This window comes from Ctenocephalides felis, unplaced genomic scaffold (assembly GCF_003426905.1).
Source record: "Ctenocephalides felis isolate EL2017-DRISC unplaced genomic scaffold, ASM342690v1 CF-g0.4_SCAFFOLD_01492, whole genome shotgun sequence".
In the NCBI taxonomy this organism is placed as follows: Eukaryota; Metazoa; Arthropoda; class Insecta; order Siphonaptera; family Pulicidae; genus Ctenocephalides; species Ctenocephalides felis.
In genome coordinates this window covers 1,988,311-2,011,194 of record NW_020537646.1, presented here as the reverse complement: position 1 = coordinate 2,011,194, position 22,884 = coordinate 1,988,311, and the positions used below count along the sequence as shown (strand labels likewise).

Genomic DNA, 22,884 nt, shown 5'->3' with positions numbered 1-22,884 from the left:
ACTGAAATTACTTATTGGGCTTCCTATTTTGAATCAGAGGTTTTATACCTGCCTCGGACAGCCTAATATTAAGCAGTAGTAACATCGATGTTCACTTAGGGAGCATCCTTGAAATACGTGAGGTTTTCAGGGAGGGGTGTTGACAAAAAATCACGAAAAATCATGTCGGGGAGGGACGGGTATAGTAAGATATAACGTGTATTTATTTCTTACATGAATTTTTACAAATGTATACTATGTGTTTTTAATAAAGAAATTTTTTTTCGTATATTCAAGTTTCTCAAGTATAGTAAATTTCTATATCATTATTCATTAGATTTTTTTCATTCAATTTTATATACTAATTAACATCCAATTTCATGTTTTTATATATATAAATTAAATTATTTCTGCAAAAAAAATCCATGATTCATTTTTCTACTACTACTTTTCCATATTTATTATAATATGCAATTAAATTAGCATGAATCATAATTGAAATTCTCGTTTCGTTCTCGAGTGATTTATCAAATTTTATTCGCTCTCAATAAACTTCAATTAGCGGCTGATTATATGCTTTAGATTCAGTTTCTGGCACAAAAACTCGTATCTGTAACATTGGATAGCTTTTAATCGATTTCTGATTTTTACTTTTTGCTGGTAAAAATTCTTTGTTTTAATAATAGCTTTCTTGTATCTGAAGTAGAAAAAGCTCTCCGACGGCCGATATCACTTTATATATAGTTCAAATATCGTACAAGTTTTACATTGAAATATTGCCGCATTCGTTCTGCTTCATTGAATGTGATATAATCGATTAGTCCTTGGATTTATTTGATTTTGTTAATATATAGTATAGTTGGTCTACTTATTTATCTACTAATCCATGATTCTAAAATATTTATTTCATATAATGTTGTTTTAAATAATCAAAAACTATGTTAATAATGTTGATCAAAAATCACCTTAGTGGGAAATATATTTATAAATATAATTTCATTTATCGATAACCTTTTCTGATCAATAAAAACTTGTTTTGATGAATCACTAAAGGCGCTTTCATCGAACTAGTTTTCATTATCAGACCTAATACTTTTTGCTCGATTTTAGCAGAAAGCCAAACTCGTTAATATTATTTATGTAATGATAGGAGATATTTATATATGACCAACGTATTGATTGGAAATAATTAAGAATAGAAGTAAAATACTTCAATTATAGGTGTCAAGGCAGAGGTACGATATATGGATAAAATAAATCATAGTTATATTGACATTTTTGCAAGTTTTTTTTTTATTAAGTTCTTAGCAATTATATATTAGCAAACATGAATCAAAAAAATATAGAATAAATGGATGAAAGAATATTTTGAGACCGGAATTATATAAAAAGTTATAATTGTTCTTTTACCTTAACACAACATTCTACCTCGAATTCAATGAAAGCGCCACATTTATCTAGTTGAAGGATATATTCTTATTGTATTTATTTACACAATTTTGGCGTCCATTAATCACGAGAGATTTTCAGGGGGGGGAGGGAGGGGTATAGTAAGATATCAAGTGCACTTATTTTTTATCTGATTTTTTTTAACTCGAACATTTGCAAAAAAAATTAAAAAATTTACGGTTTTTTCTCATAGTCTAAAAATACACGCGATGTTTTGGTGTGGAAAGAGAGGTAATTTTGAATATCACCACGTATCACAAGGAGGAGGGGGTCGTTTTAAAATTTTTTTAAAGAATCGACTTAATTAACCCCTAGCTAATTTATTTTTACTTTTTTTATAAAAATAGTATTAACATTCACTCACTTTGGAAATATTGGTAATCTGAATTACATTGAGAAATTTAAATAGCTCGAATTGTATAAATCTACGGTCTTGTAGAAAAAGGATGAGCATGGTTACTGACTGTGAAATATGATAGGCTTGTTTGAATCATAAAATATGAATGTACGCAATCTAATTGCTAATTATCATTAAACACAAACACTACGAATTAAAAGTTTTTTAAATAAAAATCGTGAAGCCATCCTGTGTCTTAATTATCATCGTATCATCCAGCACGCGTGCGTACATGGTAGTAATAGTAATAGTAATAGTAATGACTGCCGGTTTAGTTGTCTTACTCGTCTCACGGTTCACGAAACGCCTTGACCGTGAACGTGCTCGTCTCTCAGCCGTGCCGCGATCTTCGTACACATATTATTCTTCCGCCTGTGCCATAATAATTTCATCGCTCACAATACCGCATCTGCTTTATTAATACAATCACAAACGCGGTCGTTGGACTTTGAGTTTAGTTTAATTTCTATTTGAGAATCAAATAAATGAGATTAAATTTTTTTTGTGAACTATTTTTTTTATTACTTTCCCGAAGGAGAAGTTTATGTTTTCATCAAAAAATCCGAATTGCTAATTTTATGTTTTTTTGACTTTTCAAGCCATTCTGAATCGAATGAGACCAAATTTGGAAAAAGTATTTGTGTGTGTATGTGTGTGTGTGTGTGTGTGTGTGTGTGTGTGTGTCTTTTGCCGTAAATCGACGTTTTCTCAAAACGGCTGGGCCGATTTCAAAAATTTAAAAGCCACTCGATGTATCTCGATGAGGACTATTGTTTGTCAGTGCGACGATCGGCCGTATATATAAATCGCAGAAAAGTTAAAAAAATTTCGTCTACGTTGTCGCCCGCAATTCTGAATCGATTTTGAAACTTCAAAAACCGTTCGAAAGATATTAGTTGGGAATCGTGCTGATTAGTTTTTGGTAGAGATCGGCCGGGCCGTTTTCTTGTATTAAAGTTTAAAAAAAAATCGACGATTTTTATGATTATTTTTTTGACGGTAGATACCATAGTCTTTTAGATCATACTAAAATATTACGGCCGTACGACAACTGGTTTAGCTTTAAAAATTCGTCAAAGTTTGCAAAAATTAGTATGGTCTTTCTGGCATTTGTCAAAAATAGAACTTTCATCGACGTTTGCTCAAAAACGCCTGAACCGATTTCAGATATTTAAAAAGCATTTGATGTATCTCGATGAGGATTATCGTTTCTCATTTTTGTGCGACGATCGGCCGAGCCGTTTCTTTGTAATTTGGAAAAAAGTGTTAAACTTTTCTACCCCATTTAAGCTCATACCACCGAATCGATTTAAAAAGATCCAAAACTGTTCGAAAGATATTAGTTGGGAATGATACTGATTAGTTTTAGGCGAAAATCTACCGAGCCGTTTTCTTGTAATTAACTGTTGAAAAAAAAAATTAAACCGATTTTTATGGAACTTTTTTTGGCGATATATACTATGGTCTTGTAGAACTTACTGAATTATTACGGCCTTACGACAAGTAGTTTAATTTTAAAAATTCATCAAAGTTTGAGAGAATGAGTAGTTTTTTTTTTTTGACGTTTGTTAAAAATAAAATTAGATGATTTAGTTGGTATGACGATAGTGTACTTGGTCTTGAACATAGTAAACCATTAAAGTGCTACGGTAACTGGTTCAATTATAATTATTGGTTAATTAAAATTATTGATTTTTGAAAATTTGCTTTTAGAAAATATTTCGAGTTAACATATTCGTTTGCCATGATGTGTAATAAATCCACTCGGAATACTTATAATCATTCATAATAATTTATTTTTTATTGATTAAGTCGATTATTTTACACATATCGGGAAGTTCATGTAACTTGCCTCAAGGCTAAATACCAAACCAACTAGTTAATTTTTTTATTCATAAGTAAACCGCATAATCAATTATAATAAAAATTATTTAGGCTCTTGTCAAGATATTGAGCCATTAAGGTATTGAAGTAATTTTCATCTAATGCATTAGTTCTTCAATATAATTCTTTATGGAAATGTAAAATTATATCGGTTACATTTTATGTAGTAGTGTTTTTTTATAACCTGATATTGCTATTTACTAAGTTTTTATATGAGATTTACAGGATTATCTTTTTTTTTCAAAAATAAAAATTAGTATATCAGTTTTAAAAGCAGGTTCGTGAGCTTTGGAAACAAAGTGCTTGATTACAAGAATCTACATGAATATTTCAAAAGCTTGGTAGCAATTTTCTAAATTCTATTGCGGCTGCATATTCATCAGACATGAAATTAATTCTTTACTTTGAAAACTTTGCTATCGATTATGTTGATATATTTATGAAATCGATAAACACAACGCCCATTTTCAGTTTGTCGATGGTGCTACCTTTGCAACAGCCATTATAATGTTATTACGAAATAACCACAATGACTGCAAATGCAGACGCGGGCTAATGCGATTTATCACGCATTTACTATTAACGTGCATGACTGGTTATACCGTGCCGGAAAGTGCTATTCAATGTTATTCAATTACATTTTCAAGATTACAAATAAACCGATGTTCGGTTGTTTATTTTTAACACCTCGTCAAATGCCCACCTGGTGCAGACACAACAGAACAAATGGAAAAAATCACATAATAATAATAATTATTATTACCTGTTGTCAGTGGTGTTGTCGAGCCGGAACGCGCCGGAACGTCGTTTTAATTTAGTAACGAATTGAGGTGTATGAACTTCTTATAGAAAAAATAATATTTATAAATTAAATCTTACATTCATTCGCATTTCTTATTCGCTAATCTACATCATAGGTTCCTATTCATGTATTTTTATAACCTTACGTGTGCCTATACGTTGCATTCTATACTACACGCCTTACATGTGTACCATACGCTATATTTCATTATATACTCTCAAATCCCTACATTGTATACCGAATACACCTAACCTATATCTACTATATATCCTATTACCTATAATTTCCCTTACACGCTACATTAACCCTACCGAGAATCGAACCCGGGTCCGCCGCGTGGCACGCGACGACCTTATCCACTACACCACCGTAACGCTACAATCAACCGTCTTTTTTCGCGTGTCGTCGCGCCACCTTAGTATTAATTACCTAATTAATTAGAAAATGACCCGCGGAAACAACAGTGCGTCCCATATTATATTATTAGTGGGAGTACCCGATAGGGTAGTGGTTAAGGTGCGCGACTTCCACGCGGAGGTCCCGGGTTCAATTCCCGGTATAGACAATAGGTAGGTAGAGATAATACATAGGGCGTAAGGTAAACCTATATAATATAGGTGAATATATAAATTTTGCAATTACTTGTGGTCAAGATTTAGCCCTTCGGGGTAGGGAGTATATTTATATGAATATAAATATCTGTAACTTATAATAACTGAGAGACTAGCAAAAGTAAAGAGAGAAGAAGGTTGTAGAGTGAAGATTAATATATATCATAAACTAAATAGTGGTCTTATTCCCATACCTTATGGTGATGGAATATTTATAATTTACAAAATTTAAAGAAAAGAAAAGAATCCGATATTTTTTATTTTTTATGGTTCGACATAGATATTGGTTTACATCGTTGTTTTTGATATTCTTTAATATTGGATTTAAATCTCAACATTTTATTTTGAATATATTTAAATATTTTTAACACTTCCTAATTATACAATAGACAATTAGTAGCTATTTATAATTCATTTCTACATGAAATGGGGAGCACCATAATTTATATAAACTTCGAGTACCTCGCATTAAGTGCAATATAATAATGCACTTTATATTGTTTAGTAGATTTATGAGGTAATTAACACAATTCAGAAAATTGAGGTTTATGATCCTCGTAATGTTCTTATTTCATCTTCCTGATTTTCTTCTCGGCATTAATTGGCCTCCTTGATATACCTACCTGCGGGACGGATGATGCATCAGTACGTTGCTCCCGCCAGTGGAAGGGATCCCCGTTAGATTTCCTCTGGAGCGAGGCCCGCAATGGTCATGCGAGGCTCTTGACCTTCAAACCAAACCGTGTCTTTTCTCTGTGCTTACGAATCCGTGACAACAAAGACTTGTCGTTCGTTTCTGTCTTCATTGTTTCCATTTGCCTCAATTGGATTCTTCATCATTGTCTCAAACGCGGAGCTGACGAATGAAGATGCCTGCCTGCTGATGTTAAGGGCAACTTTCTATGGCTCATGATTTGGGATAATTGATAAGTTTGATCGCCACACTAAAATGATAGCTATTACACGATTAAAGTATCTTTATAGGCTTTACCATGATTTCTTTCATACAACTGCATCTGTTAATAAAACTACTTATTACTAGTTTTTATTACTCAGCTAAAAATAAGTCGGATTTTCCTCCCTGACGATTTAAGTCCAGAGCGCACGAACCGATTTCGACAATTTTGCATTCATTTGAAAGGTCTCGGGCTCCGCAAGGTTTATAGCTAAGAAAATTAGTGGTGCATGTCATCGTGCCTTAATGCAAATTGCTGGAACTTCACGCACCGTCATTAAAAATTCGAGTAATGACATTACTGAGAATGATCAGAATTATGCTTGGTTAAGTCAACGAGCAATTCTTGCCGCAAAGAATAATGATGTACACGCACTGAATTTCACCATGCAATCAAAAATTGCTGGCGATTTGATGACATACTGATGATTCCGACTGATCTTTTGTTTGACTTCAAACGATTGCAATTTCCAGTTCGCCTTAATAACAAGTCGCAAGGCCAATCGCTTAGTGTTTGCGGGATAAACTTCAAATAGGTTATATAGAAAATCATTGTTTTTCACACGGGCAGTTATACGTTGCCTATTCACAAGTTGGAAAACCATCCGCTTTATTTCTGTTAACGCCAGACCGAAAAACAAAAAATGTGGTTTACCAAAGAGTACTTCAATGAAACAGATAATTTGCGGATTCACTTTTATTTGCTTAGAGAAGTTCAACTAAAAAACACTTCATTTTTGTAATAGAAATAAATTCATTACTGTTGTGTAATAAAATCAAATTTTTGCTTTTCAAATATAATACAAACAAAAAACTTCTTCATCTTTCTCACGAAACCATCTGGTGGCGAAACGGAGTTCGTCGGGTTTGCTAATCGTGATATATAAATGTACTCTCCTGAGTAATACGGATCTATATTAGAATCTCTATTGGTTTGAATAAAGAAACTTTCCTGGGTTTCTACACGTAATTACTAAAATATACGGTTCTTTACTGCATAATTAGTGATTCTGAGATATTTTATCTTGAAATGTATATTTTTAGTACAGCACGCATGGTGAAATCTACGTGCAATATACAAACGGAATATAAAGATAAATATCGGTATAAATCACACAACCAGTAATTCACGCGCGACTAACTCTCTGACCGCGTGGCCAACTGCAACTGCAAATCTATTGTGCACGTTCACCGTTCTCCACTTGGTGTTAAACTTAGACTAGAAGTTGGTGTCACATGAACTTTGAAAAAAGGCAACATTTATTTCTCAATTAAAATTCAATTCATCCACCATTGCCCTAAACTTTTCGGCATCATGCCACTTTTATATAAGATGACGAAGGTTGAAATTTAGGAGTTAGGTAAGTGCAGTTGATCATCATTTTGTTGAAATGATAGTTATTAAAAAAATATTTTATTTTATAATAGTTGTGTGATGTGAGCTTCACTATTACTCCACATTAATTTTATCTGATCCTCTTTACTATGCTTATAATCAAAATTGTAATCGGGAAACTTCTAGCAAATTGTGACATACGTAATTATAATAATGGCAATAATAATAAAATTTAACTGCATAAACCGCATATCGCACAACTAATCTACCGCGATATATTTTATTACTCATTGTTATAATGTTGTTAAAGCTTTCTCTATTATCATTATTCAAACCCGTTCGAATATTTATGTTTGTGCAGAGTAAATGCTATGGATGGCTTTATTTAATGATTAACGATTAATTAATAAACAAAAATCACACACACACACACACACACATATATATATATATATATATATATATATATATATTTTGTAGAGTTTCGAACAAGAATCCAAAAATAATACAAAATAAAAAACAAGAAAAGTTTTTAAAAAACAATTTCTTTATTTAATTATTTGTTTATTGTCGACGTTTCGGAACTAGGTACGTTCCATCTTCAGGACATCTGTCAAGAAACATGATCTTGATGAGATTTTTGCAAACAATATGTTTAGGAAAAGAAAATAGATTTTTCTTAAATAATGAATTAAATTGTAAAAAATATAATAATGTACAGAAATATGATAATATGTTCAAAATAAAAATGATAAAAATAAATGAGTGGATTATCAAAACAGGATATTAAACATAATAGAAAATTTTTTTGAAAGTTATGGAAATTTTTTAAGAAAAGGTTAATGACAAAGTTGAATTAATTACCTGTATGTTTGAATAATGTGTATTATTCATTGCAAAAATCTCATCAAGATCATGTTTCTTGACAGATGTCCTGAAGATGGAACGTACCTAGTTCCGAAACGTCGACAATAAACAAATAATTAAATAAAGAAATTGTTTTTTAAAAACTTTTCTTGTTTTTTATTTTGTATTATTTTTGGATTCTTGTTCGAAACTCTACAAAATATACACAAATCCAAGACTCTACCATTCAATATATATATATATATATATATATATATATATATATATATATTAGGGTGGTCCTTAAAACAGTCATTTTCGAATTTCCTTGCTCCCAGGGGCTCGAATGGTTCCAAATAGATAAAAAAACTATTCTCCGAAAGTTTTAGCTCTTAATATTAACGTTTAGATAGAGCGCAATTCAATCAAAGTTTTGTATGGAAATAGCAAGGAAAATTGTTCAAAAATTTTAAAAATGTTTTTTAGATGTAATTTAGCGAACAAATGAATGAATAAAACTCATTCATTTGTCGCTAACTTATACCTAAAATATTTTTTTTAAATTTTCAAAATTTTTTTTAAATTTTTCCATGCTCTTTCCATACAAACTTTGATTGAATTGCGCTCTATCTAAACGTTAATATTAAGAGCTAAAACTTTCAGAGAATTGTTTTTTATCAATTTGGAACCGTTTGAGCCCCTGGGAGCAAGGAAATCCGAAAATGACCATTTTAAGGACCACCCTAATATATATATTAGTCCATTAATTTAATCTGTCCTTTTTTCTTTTAGCAACTATTTAGGTCTCAACAACCCCAACTAGCCGGCGCAGCATCAGCCGTAGCAGCGTCCGCCGCCAGCACACCTTTGCAGCAACTGCAAGTGCAGCAGCAATTTCTTCAGCAAAGCTATCACCAACAACCTCCTCCCTATGTTATCAATGCAGCGCCCGCAACTGGACAAGAACCCGCACCTCCATATGTCGGTAAGTGATAATAATAAGTAGTTGGCGAAATTGGAAGATTACCTTGATTGATTGACTCGATCAGGCATCATGTAAGATGTAGAACTGTTTATTAGTATTACTGGATAAGGGAAAGATGTGAAGTCAAAATCGATAGCATTTTCTAATTATATCAAATCCCGATGTAAAATGCCTTATGATTCTATTGTTTATGTTGCTTTTGGATTGAATCTAATGCGATTGTATTTTTCAATCCTATTGATAACACATAACAGTAGTTTGTTTGCGAGTGCTCTTGATAGAAATCTTTAAACAAATTCTTACGATTTTGTCTTACTAATTATCATCACATCGCTTTTATTAGTATATTGTCATTGTCATGATTGATTTCTTAGGAAGTATCTGCAATTATATACTCATATGTATTTATTTATATATAATTGCTTATTTAACGTCGTTGTGCATATTTTATAAATTGTTTCTTTCTTGCTTCCGTATGCTCGAAATTATAAGTTCTGTTTTCATTTTGTGACATATTAGTAAACCTCCTATCATCAATTTGAGTATCATAAACAGAAGGAGCAGATGTCATAATATGCAATTAATTGCAAATGATCTATTTGATAATAATTTTAATAAAAATATTATATATAAGAGGATTATCATATAATATATAAATTATTAGTTACATATAAAATCACAGAATAAAATATTTTTTGAAGATATTATTTGAAATCGAGCTGTTTATTGCAATCTGCAATGTTACGCTATTTCTGTAAGCAAAATCAGCAGTTCGAATAAATCTAACAGTTTTCATATGCTTTTTCTCATCAAATGCTATTTTTTTCATTGAACTTTTTCCACAGAAATTTCATGGTTGAAAATATTTATTGTGGTTCAGGTAAATTATGGTTTTGACTTATATTTCAGGTGCTCTCATCGCTGGAGTTCCGCCACAATATTACGGCGTGGCAGCACCATGGGGCGTATATCCTGCCGGATTGTTGCCGCAGAATGCAGCTGCTGCGGCAGCGCAACCGCGTCGGCCACTTACACCATCACAACAACAAGATCAAGTGAGATATTTCCCTAATTTGTTTCATATAATGTTCTCAACAAAATAGTTGGTTTAATATTTTGTCTTATCTTAAATATCGATTACTATTTTCTATTCATTGTTTCAGGTCCAAGGTCAATATCAAATGATACCTGCCTATTATGATCAGAGTGGATCCCTTGTTATGAGTGGTGGTGTTCGTAATGGAACACCCATGCGTTTAGTTAGCCCTGCACCTGTTCTCGTACCACAACAACAGCAACAACAGCAGCAGCAAACAGCGGCAGGTGTACAGGTATGGGACATTTATTGTTAACAACTTGTGTAGTATTGAACATGATCAGTTATTTTTTACGGTAGATGTATGACATAATATTCATATTTTAGGCGTCTCGAAACACAGTTCAACAACAACAGCAACAGCAACAACAGCAAGCTGTCGCAGCAGCGGCTGCTGCTGCTGCTGCACAACAACAGAGTGGTGCTGGGCAGCAGCTTTATCAAACGCAAGCATCCTCACAAACTTTGTACGCTCCGCAAAATGGTAAGTTGTTTATGATTTTCAAGGTGGTAGATTTTGTTACTAAAATTTTTCTTTATAACTGTGCAACAACAGTTATTGTAGTAAAATAATGAGGGCCTGTGTGAATTACGAGCGCAAAATAAAAAATAGAAAAATTTGCATCTAAACATTTGCATTTCAATTTTATTTAAATTACTATTAGTGAGTTTTTATTATGACCTGGTACGAAGATAAGTTAACAATTGTTTACAATGTTATATAGAATGTGCTTTAAATGTAGAATCTTATAGTTAATGCCCTAAAATTTTGTCGGAGTTTCTTTAGTAGCTTCAGGAAAGGTTTCCATTGATTGAAATATTTGCTTTTATGCAGGACTATAATAAAAAAGAAATAATGATTTAATCATATTCTAGTCAATTGATGTGATCAGTCTTTATGCGAATTGTACAATATTATAAATAAGATTTAAAATAACAGTTACTTCGATAATAATTATTATTTTTTCAATAAAGCTGCAGTAAAATTATTTATAATATTGGATTTGACCTAATACATTTGACCGGCTGTTTAGCAATAACCATTGATTATTTGAAAAAAAAACAGTCATATTTTTATTCAACAAGAGGCACTCCATTTGCACGGCTTAGTTGTTATTTTTGGTAAAATACATGTGTGTTTTGTTAATCAACTAATCCTTAATTCATTCATATAACCCATTCCATAGATCACTATCATATTAATTGAATACATACTAAAATATGTGTTTTAAAATGCACAAATATGTTATTGTACATATGTAAATATATAACACAGTGGTTGACATATGTCCCTTTAGGTGTTGGTACTGGTGCCTTATTTCCGGGGCTTCATGCGCCTCAACCATTTAGCGGAGGCTTAGGCACTTTAGGAAGCCCTGCCACACAATCAGGTACAATAATCGTGCATGAAGGTGTAACTGCACATAATATATAAAAAATAATTCTTTAAAATAACATTGAAGATACTTGTATATTCAGTTAGCATAATATTTATCCCTCCGTCGGTCGGATATTTTTTCACCTTCGAACGGTCGGAAAGGTCTGGCTGGACCACCATTCATTTTACATGCATTTATATGCGATAAATGAGTTTTTGGAGTCTTATATATTAACGATTATATAAAAAAAATCAAGAAATATGAAAAAATCGTTGATTATTTTGTTAATTTTTCTACTTTATATCAATGAAAAACAATATTTATTCTTTTCCGGCGCATTTGAAATGAATGTGAAATTCAAATGAAAACGAAATGAGATTCGTCGTCTTTGAGCTGTAAAACTCAAAGTGAAATTATAATTTCACTACAGGTTTGCCAAAACAAAAAATTCGAACGCGGCACGGGTAGAAAAATTGTTGATAATGTGTGCATTACTCATCCGATTTTCAGTGTTTGCGATTACCAATAAGTTTGGTAGGTTTTCAAGGAACTCTCGTCATGAAAATACTAACATTCATGTTACAACACATAGCAAAGAATATATACAACGCAGTTTGAATAGAAAATACCATGAAAAAAAGGCAAAATACTGGTTTAAATATATCAAAAAGCGTATATTTCATACAAAATGTATGGGTGGTCTAGACAGACCTTTCCGACCGTTCGAAGTATAAAAAAGTTAATATCCTTATAATTATCCTTCTGTACATTTTTTCGTCCTGATTTTTTCATTGATCGATAGCTAATGAAATTATAGGAAAAGTCAAGAAATTTCAAGTCGATAGGATTACTAGAAGTTTTTTTTTTTAATTGAAGTCGAAAAAAGTCAGGCCAGACCACGCCGACCGACGGAGGGTTAATTTAACAAAGAAGTAGTTGACACAACATGTACTATATTTTAAAAAAAGTGACATAATTTAAATGTAATATAACATACATTAAATGACAACATAATAAATACCAACCATTTCTCCTCAACTATTTGTATAATATTTTTATCGCTTGTAGGCTGTTTAACTAATTCATTACATTAGTTATACTACTTATTAACGTTTTAACAAATTAACTTAAAATGATTAGAATATTTGAGTAATTTGTGTAATTATGTATATAAATGAACAGGAAACTTTTTGTGTCGAGTAATTAGTTACACAGATTGTATATGTTTAATATTTTTGTAAGCTTATTGAATTATTTTTCAATTCGATTTCATTCGAATATTTAACTATTGAATTTTTTTAAATATTATAGATTCGAACAAATAGTTTTAAAGCAAGGCAATTTTACTTGTTCTAAATCTATAAAGAATTGATCAGTTATTTGCTTTTTGCAGGCCTCGCTTTGAATACGACATCGCTTACTGGACGACGTGACTCCTTCGATCGCAACACGTCCGCGTTCTCGCCTTCTCTCGAATACGCTGCCACCGCCAGACCAAAATGGGCCCAAGGCTATGGAGCAGCAAGCACCGCAGGCGTAGCCGCAGGCGGCGGCTCTTCTGCTAGCCCTTTGCCGCAGTTGGGAGCACCTCTGACGCCTCCACCACCTCAGACCGCGCATGCTTTACATACGTTACAACATGCTCACGCGCACCACACGTTGCAGCAGCACCACCAAATGCAACAACAGCAACAACAGCAGACAGCGCCAGGATTAGGAGCATTAGTCTCAGCAACGCGAGTGGTGAGAAATTAATTTTACCCTAACCGTTTTAGCCATCAGTCTACGAATACTAATACACATCAATCTACTCAATATGTTCGCTTAATTTATTTCACGATGAATCGTGTACTTTTTAATATTAGTTGCAACTAGGGTTTATACAAAAACCGACATTTCAGAATACCGGTTTTTGAATTGTAAATTTAGCAGAAAACCGGCTTTAACCGGTTTTCGAATTTTATATAAAAAATCAATTTTTGCTCGAATATTCTGTAATAACAAAAAAATTATCGGCAAATTTAGTGTTATTTAAAGCAGTTTTGAACTGAATTTATTTAATGTTCAATTTTATGAATAGTGAACAAATTTAATTAGTAGAACAAATAATTTTAATTAGTAGAACAAAGAAATAATAGCTGATCTGGATTAAATAACTTTGAAAATGATTATTCGTTATTCATGCATCATTTTCACATATGAGAATATAATTATTTTTATGATAATTAAAGAAAAGAAATGAATAAATAAAAATTATACATTTTTTCATAAAAAACTTAACCTTTAATTAAATAAAAAAATAGATACATACATATTGATACATACTTGTTAATGTCAATTTTAGTTCTAAAAACAATTAAACGAAGCTCCGAGTTTATTTTATTTCAAACAATTTTAATTAATTAATTTCAAATATTTAATTATTTTTTGGTTTGATGAAATATGATTTTTAAAAGCTGAGGACGTCTATCGATTTGTTATTTAGAAGTGTCCTTTGTTTACTCACAAAGTTTTCGGAAATAGAAAATACTCTCTCACTTGCAATCGAACTAGGCTTAATCGTTTTTAAAGCATGATAGAATAATTTTGAAAATATTGTTCTTTTATTTGTGACTTCTAAGGCTAAAAGCCCTTTTTCAAAATTTGAGTGGACAATTCAATCCTTCAACGAGAAGTTACATCTATCTAAATTAACATATACATTGATATAATCTAATTTAATATATACACGAGATAAATTATAACACAGAACCTTTGTGGGAACTATACCAGACTGATATGATTCCAAATTTTATCGAACCGATATCATTCCAAGTAGGGAATGCAATACCGATGGAAAATTTCAATACCGGTATTTCGGTAATTTTTCATTTTAAAACCGAAATACCGGTAAGTTGCCGGTATTTTTATTATCTCAAACAAACGTAAACAAAATTGAAAGTTACTAGTACGAATATACAAAAATGCACATACAACTACAACTATATTCAATTAAACAATAAAATAAAACAATAAGTTTATGTTTTTAAATAATAATTCAACAAAATTATATCTAATTTAATTAATTCATTATCACTATCGAATATATTGAGTACTTTTCAACAAAAACAAACTTATGAGTAAGAAAGACCAAAAACTCATAAAAGATCATATTACATTATTATAATAAAAAGTATTGTCTGTATCCGATGTGTTAAATTAGCATAATCTTCAATATTTTAAAAAAATAATTATTCTACAAATATATAATTTAAGATCGGATACTTTGTCGAGATAAATAATAAGTTACTATCATTGTTGAGTGTTGTTATTTAAAACAATGCGATGCTTCTATAGTATTTTCAAACTTCGAAACGTTTTCGAAAAATAATATTTCATAATTGTAATAAGAAGCAAAAATATTTAGTAATTATCATAATTATTATATTTTGGCGCAAATATCACTTAAAAAACCGTTACATTTTTACAAAAGATGAAACAAACATCATTTTCTATCAGTACAATTATATTTATTGTAACACGATATGAAGCCCTTAGTAAAGCAATAAATATTCAGTTTAATGACGAGTTGAGATAATATTTGACATTTGTTTATCCTAAAGAATCACTTGAAGATATAGCGGTTTATGCGATTATGGAATTTAAAGATAAATTTGTTCCGAGAAATTTAAACTTTAGTGTATTATGTATCAAATAGCGCTTATGTAAAAATACCGAAAATACCGGTATTTTTGGGGTAAATACCGGTAAAAATACCGCCGAAAAATCGAGCGGTTTACCGGTAATTCGGTATACCGGTATACCGGTATTGCATTCCCTAATTCCAAGTATCAAAACGCTTGCTTCCATCTAATAAATTTGTCATTTTTCATTTAAACGGTAAAAACCGATTTATTCCGCTCCAAAACCGGTTCTTGAAAACCAACAATCTGTAGTTGCAACTAATTTATTTTCATGCAGTGATCGATTTGCTTATTGTATGACATTTATAATCTTACTGTTGTATAATAATGCCGTTATTTGTTTATAATAATATTATTTCATTGCAGGTATCAGCCGCTCCCGGAGCCGAAGCTGCAAAGTATCGTCAAGTAGGTTCGCACTCTCTCGCTCCTGTTGGTCTGGCCACAGCAAATGCCATGTTTGGCAGTACCGGCTCCATCTTCTCAAAACTGGCCGCTCGACCAGGTTGCGGGGCTGTGGTCGCAGCGTCATCGGCCGCCGCGCTGATAGCTCAGCCGACAACTGGTGCGGCGGGCGCACTTGCAGCCGAAAGACCGCCGGGAAGGTCTCGCCTATTGGAAGATTTTCGTAACCAACGTTATCCTAATTTGCAACTGCGAGAATTGACTAATCACATTGTAGAGTTCTCTCAAGATCAGCATGGGTCTAGATTTATTCAACAGAAATTGGAAAGGGCGACTGTACCGGAGAAGCAACTTGTGTTTAACGAAATATTGGTAGCAGCGTATAGTTTGATGACTGACGTGTTTGGAAATTACGTAATACAGAAATTCTTTGAGTTTGGGACGCCGGAACAAAAAAGCACTTTAGCTCAGAAGGTATTAAAAATTTTATTTTGCTATAATATATAAATATATATTATATATTCGTCCTTTCGAACGTATTTTTTGTATATTACTAATGATTTCTCATGGTTTTCCTTATTCTAATCATTTTTCAATTGACTTAAAGTTTTTGATTGTTTTTTAACTACCCTTAGGGCAAGTTATAGTAATCGCAAAAAAATCGAAAATGAAATTTTTTGCATTTCTCGACGTTTCAAAGGTTTCTGAATATTTTGGCATACATTAGAAAAAATGGATGTATGTGTGTGTGTGTGTGTGTGTGTGTGTATGTGCATGTGCGTGTGTGTATGTATGTGCGGATACAAATTTTCGTCGACGATTTCCGGAACACCTATCAACCGATTTGAATAATTCAAAGAACATTCGATTCGTATTGATAAGGAGACGTGCTGATTAGTTTTTGGCAAAGGCAGGTCTAGCCGTTCCGAAGTTACGGGGCAAAAAGTGCCGAAAACGGTAACTTAGTTTTTAAGAGAACGGAGCGTCCGATTTTAATAGTTCAAAAAACATTTTACTTGTATTGACAAGGTGAAGAACCGATCAAATTTTCATAAAGGCAGGTCTAGCGGTTTCGGAGATATAATGAAAAAAGTAAAAAAAAAATGCCATTTGGCGATCAAAAATGATCATTAGACATATGCACACAAAATTATCAGATATTTTATAGAGATTTTAACAATAAGTATAAATTTGGTTTACATTCCTATGGGTTCCGTACCAATGTTTACGCGTTAGACGGCGACGCGGCGCTTACGCGCTTTGATATTTCGTCTTTATGCAGTTAAAGCAGTACGATTGCTTTGAAAAAAAGTTTAGATCTTCCAAAATATGTCAAAATAAAGAAAACATTATTTTTCCAAAAAAAGAAAATTAAAAAAAAAAAAAAATTAAAAATTTTTTAGGTTAGAGGTCATGTGCTACCACTAGCACTGCAAATGTATGGATGTCGAGTGATACAAAAGGCTTTGGAATCCATTCCTCCAGAACAACAACAAGAGATCGTTCGAGAGCTTGATGGTCATGTACTCAAATGTGTAAAGGATCAGAATGGAAATCATGTTGTTCAAAAATGTATTGAATGTGTTGAACCTATGGCATTACAGGTTGGTGAAAATTTATGAATACACAATTAAATTATACATTAAAATTTTATGACACTTTTTTTTAATAATTTTGATAATTATAGTTCGTAATAAATGCGTTTTCCGGGCAAGTATATTCCTTAAGCACACATCCATATGGGTGTCGTGTTATTCAGCGCATTTTGGAGCATTGTACAGCAGAGCAGACGACTCCAATTTTGAGTGAATTGCATGCTCACACTGAACAGCTGATACAGGTAGATATAATTTGATAAATATAATTTTTCATGAATGTGTTTTGAAAATTTTAGTTATATAAATCGTTCCGTAGCATAATAAAAATTATAAAACTGTTGAAATGCATTTTTTTTTGTATGGAAACAAATTGATCTTACTTACAATTTTTTTTAAATATTATCAATCACTTTGGTTTTCATTTCATTTATTTTATGTTATGAATAATGTCTTTGCAGGATCAATATGGAAATTATGTCATCCAGCATGTTCTCGAACATGGAAAACCTGAAGATAAAGCTGTATTGATAGCTGGTGTACGAGGAAAAGTACTTACCCTTTCACAGCATAAATTTGCTTCAAACGTTGTTGAAAAGTGTGTAACACATGCTACACGTGCCGAAAAGGCCCAGCTTATTGAGGAGGTCTGCAACTTCAACGATAAGTAAGTAATTACAGAATTAAATATCAATTTATATTTTAAATGCAAGCACTATTTTTTCGTTCAATTGTGATATTTAGTTTCAAATTAGTTTTAAAATTTCAAGTATTTTTAAATTTATTAACTTCCCTTAGGGTAAGTTATAGTAATCGCAAAGAAATCGAAAATGAAAATTTTTATATATCTTTACGTTTCAAAGGTTTCTGAATATTTTGGCATACCCTAGAAAAAATGGATGTATGTGTGTTTGTGTGTATGTGTGTGTGTGTGTGTGTGTGTGTGTGTGTGTGCGGATATAAATTTTCGTCGACGATTTCGAGAACACGGTTCAACCGATTTCAATTATTCAAAAAACATTCGATTTCTATTAATAAGGAGACGTTAAGGAGTTTTTAGCATAGGCAGGTCTAGCCGTTTCGAAGATACGGGCAAAAAGTGCCAAAAACGATAACTAGTTTTTAGGAGAAAGGAGCGTCCGATTTTAATAATTCAAAAAATATTTTACATGTATAGACAAGATGAAAAACTGATTATATTTTTGAGAAGGCAGGTCCAGCGGTTATTAACTCTCAGTAAAAATAAGTTAAAAAAATGTCATTTGGCGGTCAAAAATGTTTATTGGATATATGTAAATCAAATTATCAGATATTTTATAGAGATTTTAATAATGTGCACAAATTTTCTTTGATTTTTTAATTACGGTACGGGAAGTTCCAGCAATTTGCCTTGAGGCGCGATGCCATGCACCCCACTAGTTTATTTATGATTACGATTTGCTAATTTTATGAAATTATAGATTTTATGATCTGAAATAACATACTGAAATATTGTGGACCTATGATAATCTGGTCAAGGAATATACATTCCTTGTTTCTTTCGTTGAGTATACATTTTAGAACTGAACATGAATTTTACGAAATTGATGAAATGAAATGTGTCAAATTAATATAATGTATTCATTTACATACAGATATTATAAGTATGTTTGAATGACATAAATTGTAAATCGTATCAATTATTTCTTAATAAAGTGAAAATGTTTCGAAATACACACTTGAACATCTTAATTCTTATTGATTGAGTTATTATGCGTACGTATTGGGAAGTTCATGCAACTTGTCTTAAGGCACAATGCTACTCACAACTAGTTACTTATGAGATCTAAATTTATATCTGATACTGCTAATGCGCTTTTTACATTTGTGATATAGATAATAATGGTCTTTTTTATGGTGACAATTGAAATCAAAATGTGCTTACAAAATATCGTGATTTTGGAGGAAGGTAATCACAATGAATGTGAATTTTTATTTTAGTGCCTTGCATGTGATGATGAAAGATCAATATGCCAATTATGTTGTGCAGAAGATGATAGATGTATCAGAACCAGCACAGAGGAAGATTTTGATGCACAAGATCAGACCTCATTTGAATTCGCTCCGTAAGTACACATACGGAAAACATATCATTGCAAAACTTGAAAAGTTTTTTATGAAGTCTGCTAATGCTATGTCGGCAATCGGAGGTAATGATCTTGGCCCTATAGGACCTCCGCCAACTAATGGAGTTCTATAAATGATTCTGTTCGCAATCTATTGTCTGCTACAAACAAGATATAGTTAGTAGGATTGTTCTTTAGTAATAATAAGCTGTAATTCAAAGTCAATGTGGTACATATGTGCTAATTTATTGTTCATTTGATGTTATCTCTGGCGTATTTTGGACAATTGGTTTTACTTCAATTAATATTTTAAAACTTTTAATATCAAAATCGAAATTAATGCATTGCCGAGTGAAGTTTGTTCAAAATGATTTGTTTGATCTCTAATTGCGCATTAAAACTTTAATAAGATCTAATTTTATTAAAAGAACAATATAAGTCATAAATTATATATGATATTTTATATACTTGTGTTTTTGGCACGTTATAATAGAATCCTTGATCGGGGGTTATAATTTGGAAAATATGTATAGTTGTGTATTTATCTATTTTTTCCTACATAAAATGTAGTAAACACAGTATGTTAATAGTGTATATAAGTATCGTGTATTCTTTAATATACCTGTCCTATATGTATTTAAATAGAGAAAAACCAGGTATCAACAACAATAAAAATGGTAAAGGAAGTATTTGTTATGTATTAAAAATATCTTTTAAAAGCCAAAAAATGGTACATACTATTTCTTGACCGTCATTAATTTACCATCTAAAACTTGTAAATTGATTTTCATTCATATAGTGTCTCATTTTAAAGAACAAATTATTTATATTTAGACATTATTTTGTGTATAATATTCATTTATATTATTCTTTAAATCATTGGAGAATATTTGTATAAAAAATGTCAGTCATTGAATTGAAGCATCATCATGCCTGTATTTAAAATGTGTACATTTGTTTATAAATATATTTATTATAGATTTTCTTACTTCATTTAATTAAAAAATAAATCAGAAACATTACAATTAATTTTTATGGATTGTTGATTGTTAACGAAATTGAATGTAAAAAGGAAATTGTATATTACTTGTATTATATTGAAAATTGATTAAATTGCCTTGCATGTGCTGGAAATAATTATTTAAATGAATTAAGAAAAATATTTATGCGTTTAAGTCTATTATATTTTGAAGTAATGGATTTTTGAGATGTAGAATAAGAATATGGCCATATTAGTAATTGCTGGTGACACTTTCAATGCTTCATAAAAATTATTTTTGTATTTCTGATTTAAAGAACTGAATGCATGTACATAGTTTTTTATTTATGATTTTTTTGGATTATACATTATTATAAATAAGCATGAGGATAATTATATTACATTTAAAAGTCCATTTAGTTCTTTGTAAAATATGAAAAATATACTTCACAAGTAAATTGTAAAAATGTAAAAATTATTTTTTGATAATCTGACATTATCTTTGTTTCATATAGTCTTAGATTGTAAATTTTACTAACATTATAAGAATGGGAATTCTATAACAATTTTACTACTTTTATATAAAGCACAGCTTAAATAGGAGACACTTAACTTTCAATTGAAAATATTTATTAGTATTTGAAAACGAAATGTTTACAAATGTTGCATAATCATATGAGAATTCTAATGAAATTTGTAATACGACTTTATACTTGAAAAATATGATAATTGTCATTCGCAGCTCTAATACTACAAAGCAGTATTTGCAATGTACTTTGATTTTAAGTAACAATGATATGTATTATTACTACATATATGTATATCGTATTATAATTATGCCCAAAAACCTATTCATGTTGACGAACACCATAAATTAACTCATGCGTTAAGACATATTTGTATTTTATGTCAAATAATGATAAACATAAAATATTTGGAATATGTTTGTATGTGCTTAATTTTTTATTGTCCGTGCATGAATTTGATTGTTATTGAAACGGAGAAAATATACTAGATGTATAACATATAGGTATACATGTACAATATTTCTTGTATATATATAGATATATATATATATATATATATATATATATAAGATTCACGTGGTTTTTATGATTTTACCCATTGCATATGGATAGAAGTCAATTGTAGGCATAGAGACATGACTTAGTTTTTCATTGTTATCACCGAAATAAGTATGTTCAACTTCATAATTTAAAATCATATTATATTTGAAGAATAATTATTCAATGCGTTTTGTAAATTTTCATTTCATTAATTATAGAATCATTTTTTAGAGGTGCATTTACTAAACTATGTGTTTATATGTGTATATACAATATTTGTATATTGATATGCCACCAATGAAATGAGTTTGAAATTAATATTCATAACGATGGTATTGCACTGAATGTTGTTGATTATGTTTCGACTCCTTTAATAAAAAAAAACTCAGTATGTTGAGTAAATGAATGAGTAATCTCTGTTAGCTCTCTAAAATAAAATATAAATGCATAGTTAATATACATCAATATGAAGAGATTGCTTTGTTTGCTTTTATAAACTAACTGCTATATTTATGTATATATTTTGTAATGAAATTGCAGTTTCTTATGTATGTATGCTGTGTTATATATATATATATATATATATATATATATAGTATATGATATATATGCATTATTTATTGAATAATCAATTTAACATAAAAGTGATGCATTTGTAATTATAAAACTATTATAATCTAGTTTTAGATTTAGTTTATTATTTTAATTAAACCTTTATAAAAGAATTAATGAATTTATTAGTTTTGTTTAACTAGCCAACCCAGATAATTAAGTTGTGTAGAATTGGTTTAAATGACATAATTTTTGTAAATTGGTATAACAAATGAATTGTAAACTATATGAAATTGCTTTTTATGCTTTTATTATGAAACGAATTTTCATAATTTTGACTGATAACTAGCAATTATGAAAATATAATCAACTTTTAATATTGAAGGTATTTGGCGAAGTTGTTGATTCAAACGATATCTGGGTTTATAGTGATACTGATCTGAAAGTTACAATGTTTTATCTCGAAATCTAATTCTACATTTTAATCTTTAATTCATATATTGTATATCGCTGTACAAAGAAAAATTATATAGCTGTAATTGAAATTTCCCTTTAGTTGTAAAATCTACTTCATATGAAGAATTAAGTCGGGCACCGTTTTGTATAATATTTTTACATAGACTATTGCCTAATATTTTAATTTACTCAAATTGAAAGCTTAAATCTGTAGTTCATATCTTTGTATTAGAAGTGTAAATATCAGCATGAAAAAAATCACTCATAATTTGTATATTTATCACACATTCCATGAATTTAAAAAAAAATCTTCAACACCATGT

At 30.7% G+C, this 22,884-nt stretch overlaps 1 protein-coding gene across 1 annotated transcript in view; it reads left to right on the top strand.

Annotated features, from left to right (window-relative positions):
* Window positions 1-19,870, top strand: part of LOC113370224 (maternal protein pumilio-like) — a 218,776-nt gene extending 198,906 nt beyond the window's left edge. The window contains exons 2-12 of the mRNA XM_026610897.1: window positions 9,052-9,244; window positions 10,154-10,299; window positions 10,408-10,575; window positions 10,668-10,824; window positions 11,639-11,731; window positions 13,113-13,462; window positions 15,769-16,281; window positions 17,211-17,411; window positions 17,495-17,647; window positions 17,864-18,069; window positions 19,383-19,870. Coding sequence (XP_026466682.1) covers window positions 9,052-9,244; window positions 10,154-10,299; window positions 10,408-10,575; window positions 10,668-10,824; window positions 11,639-11,731; window positions 13,113-13,462; window positions 15,769-16,281; window positions 17,211-17,411; window positions 17,495-17,647; window positions 17,864-18,069; window positions 19,383-19,641 — 2,439 coding nt within the window. The 3' untranslated portion in view covers window positions 19,642-19,870. The remainder of the gene's footprint in view (window positions 1-9,051; window positions 9,245-10,153; window positions 10,300-10,407; window positions 10,576-10,667; window positions 10,825-11,638; window positions 11,732-13,112; window positions 13,463-15,768; window positions 16,282-17,210; window positions 17,412-17,494; window positions 17,648-17,863; window positions 18,070-19,382) is intronic.
* The last annotated feature ends 3,014 nt before the right edge of the window (window positions 19,871-22,884 follow it).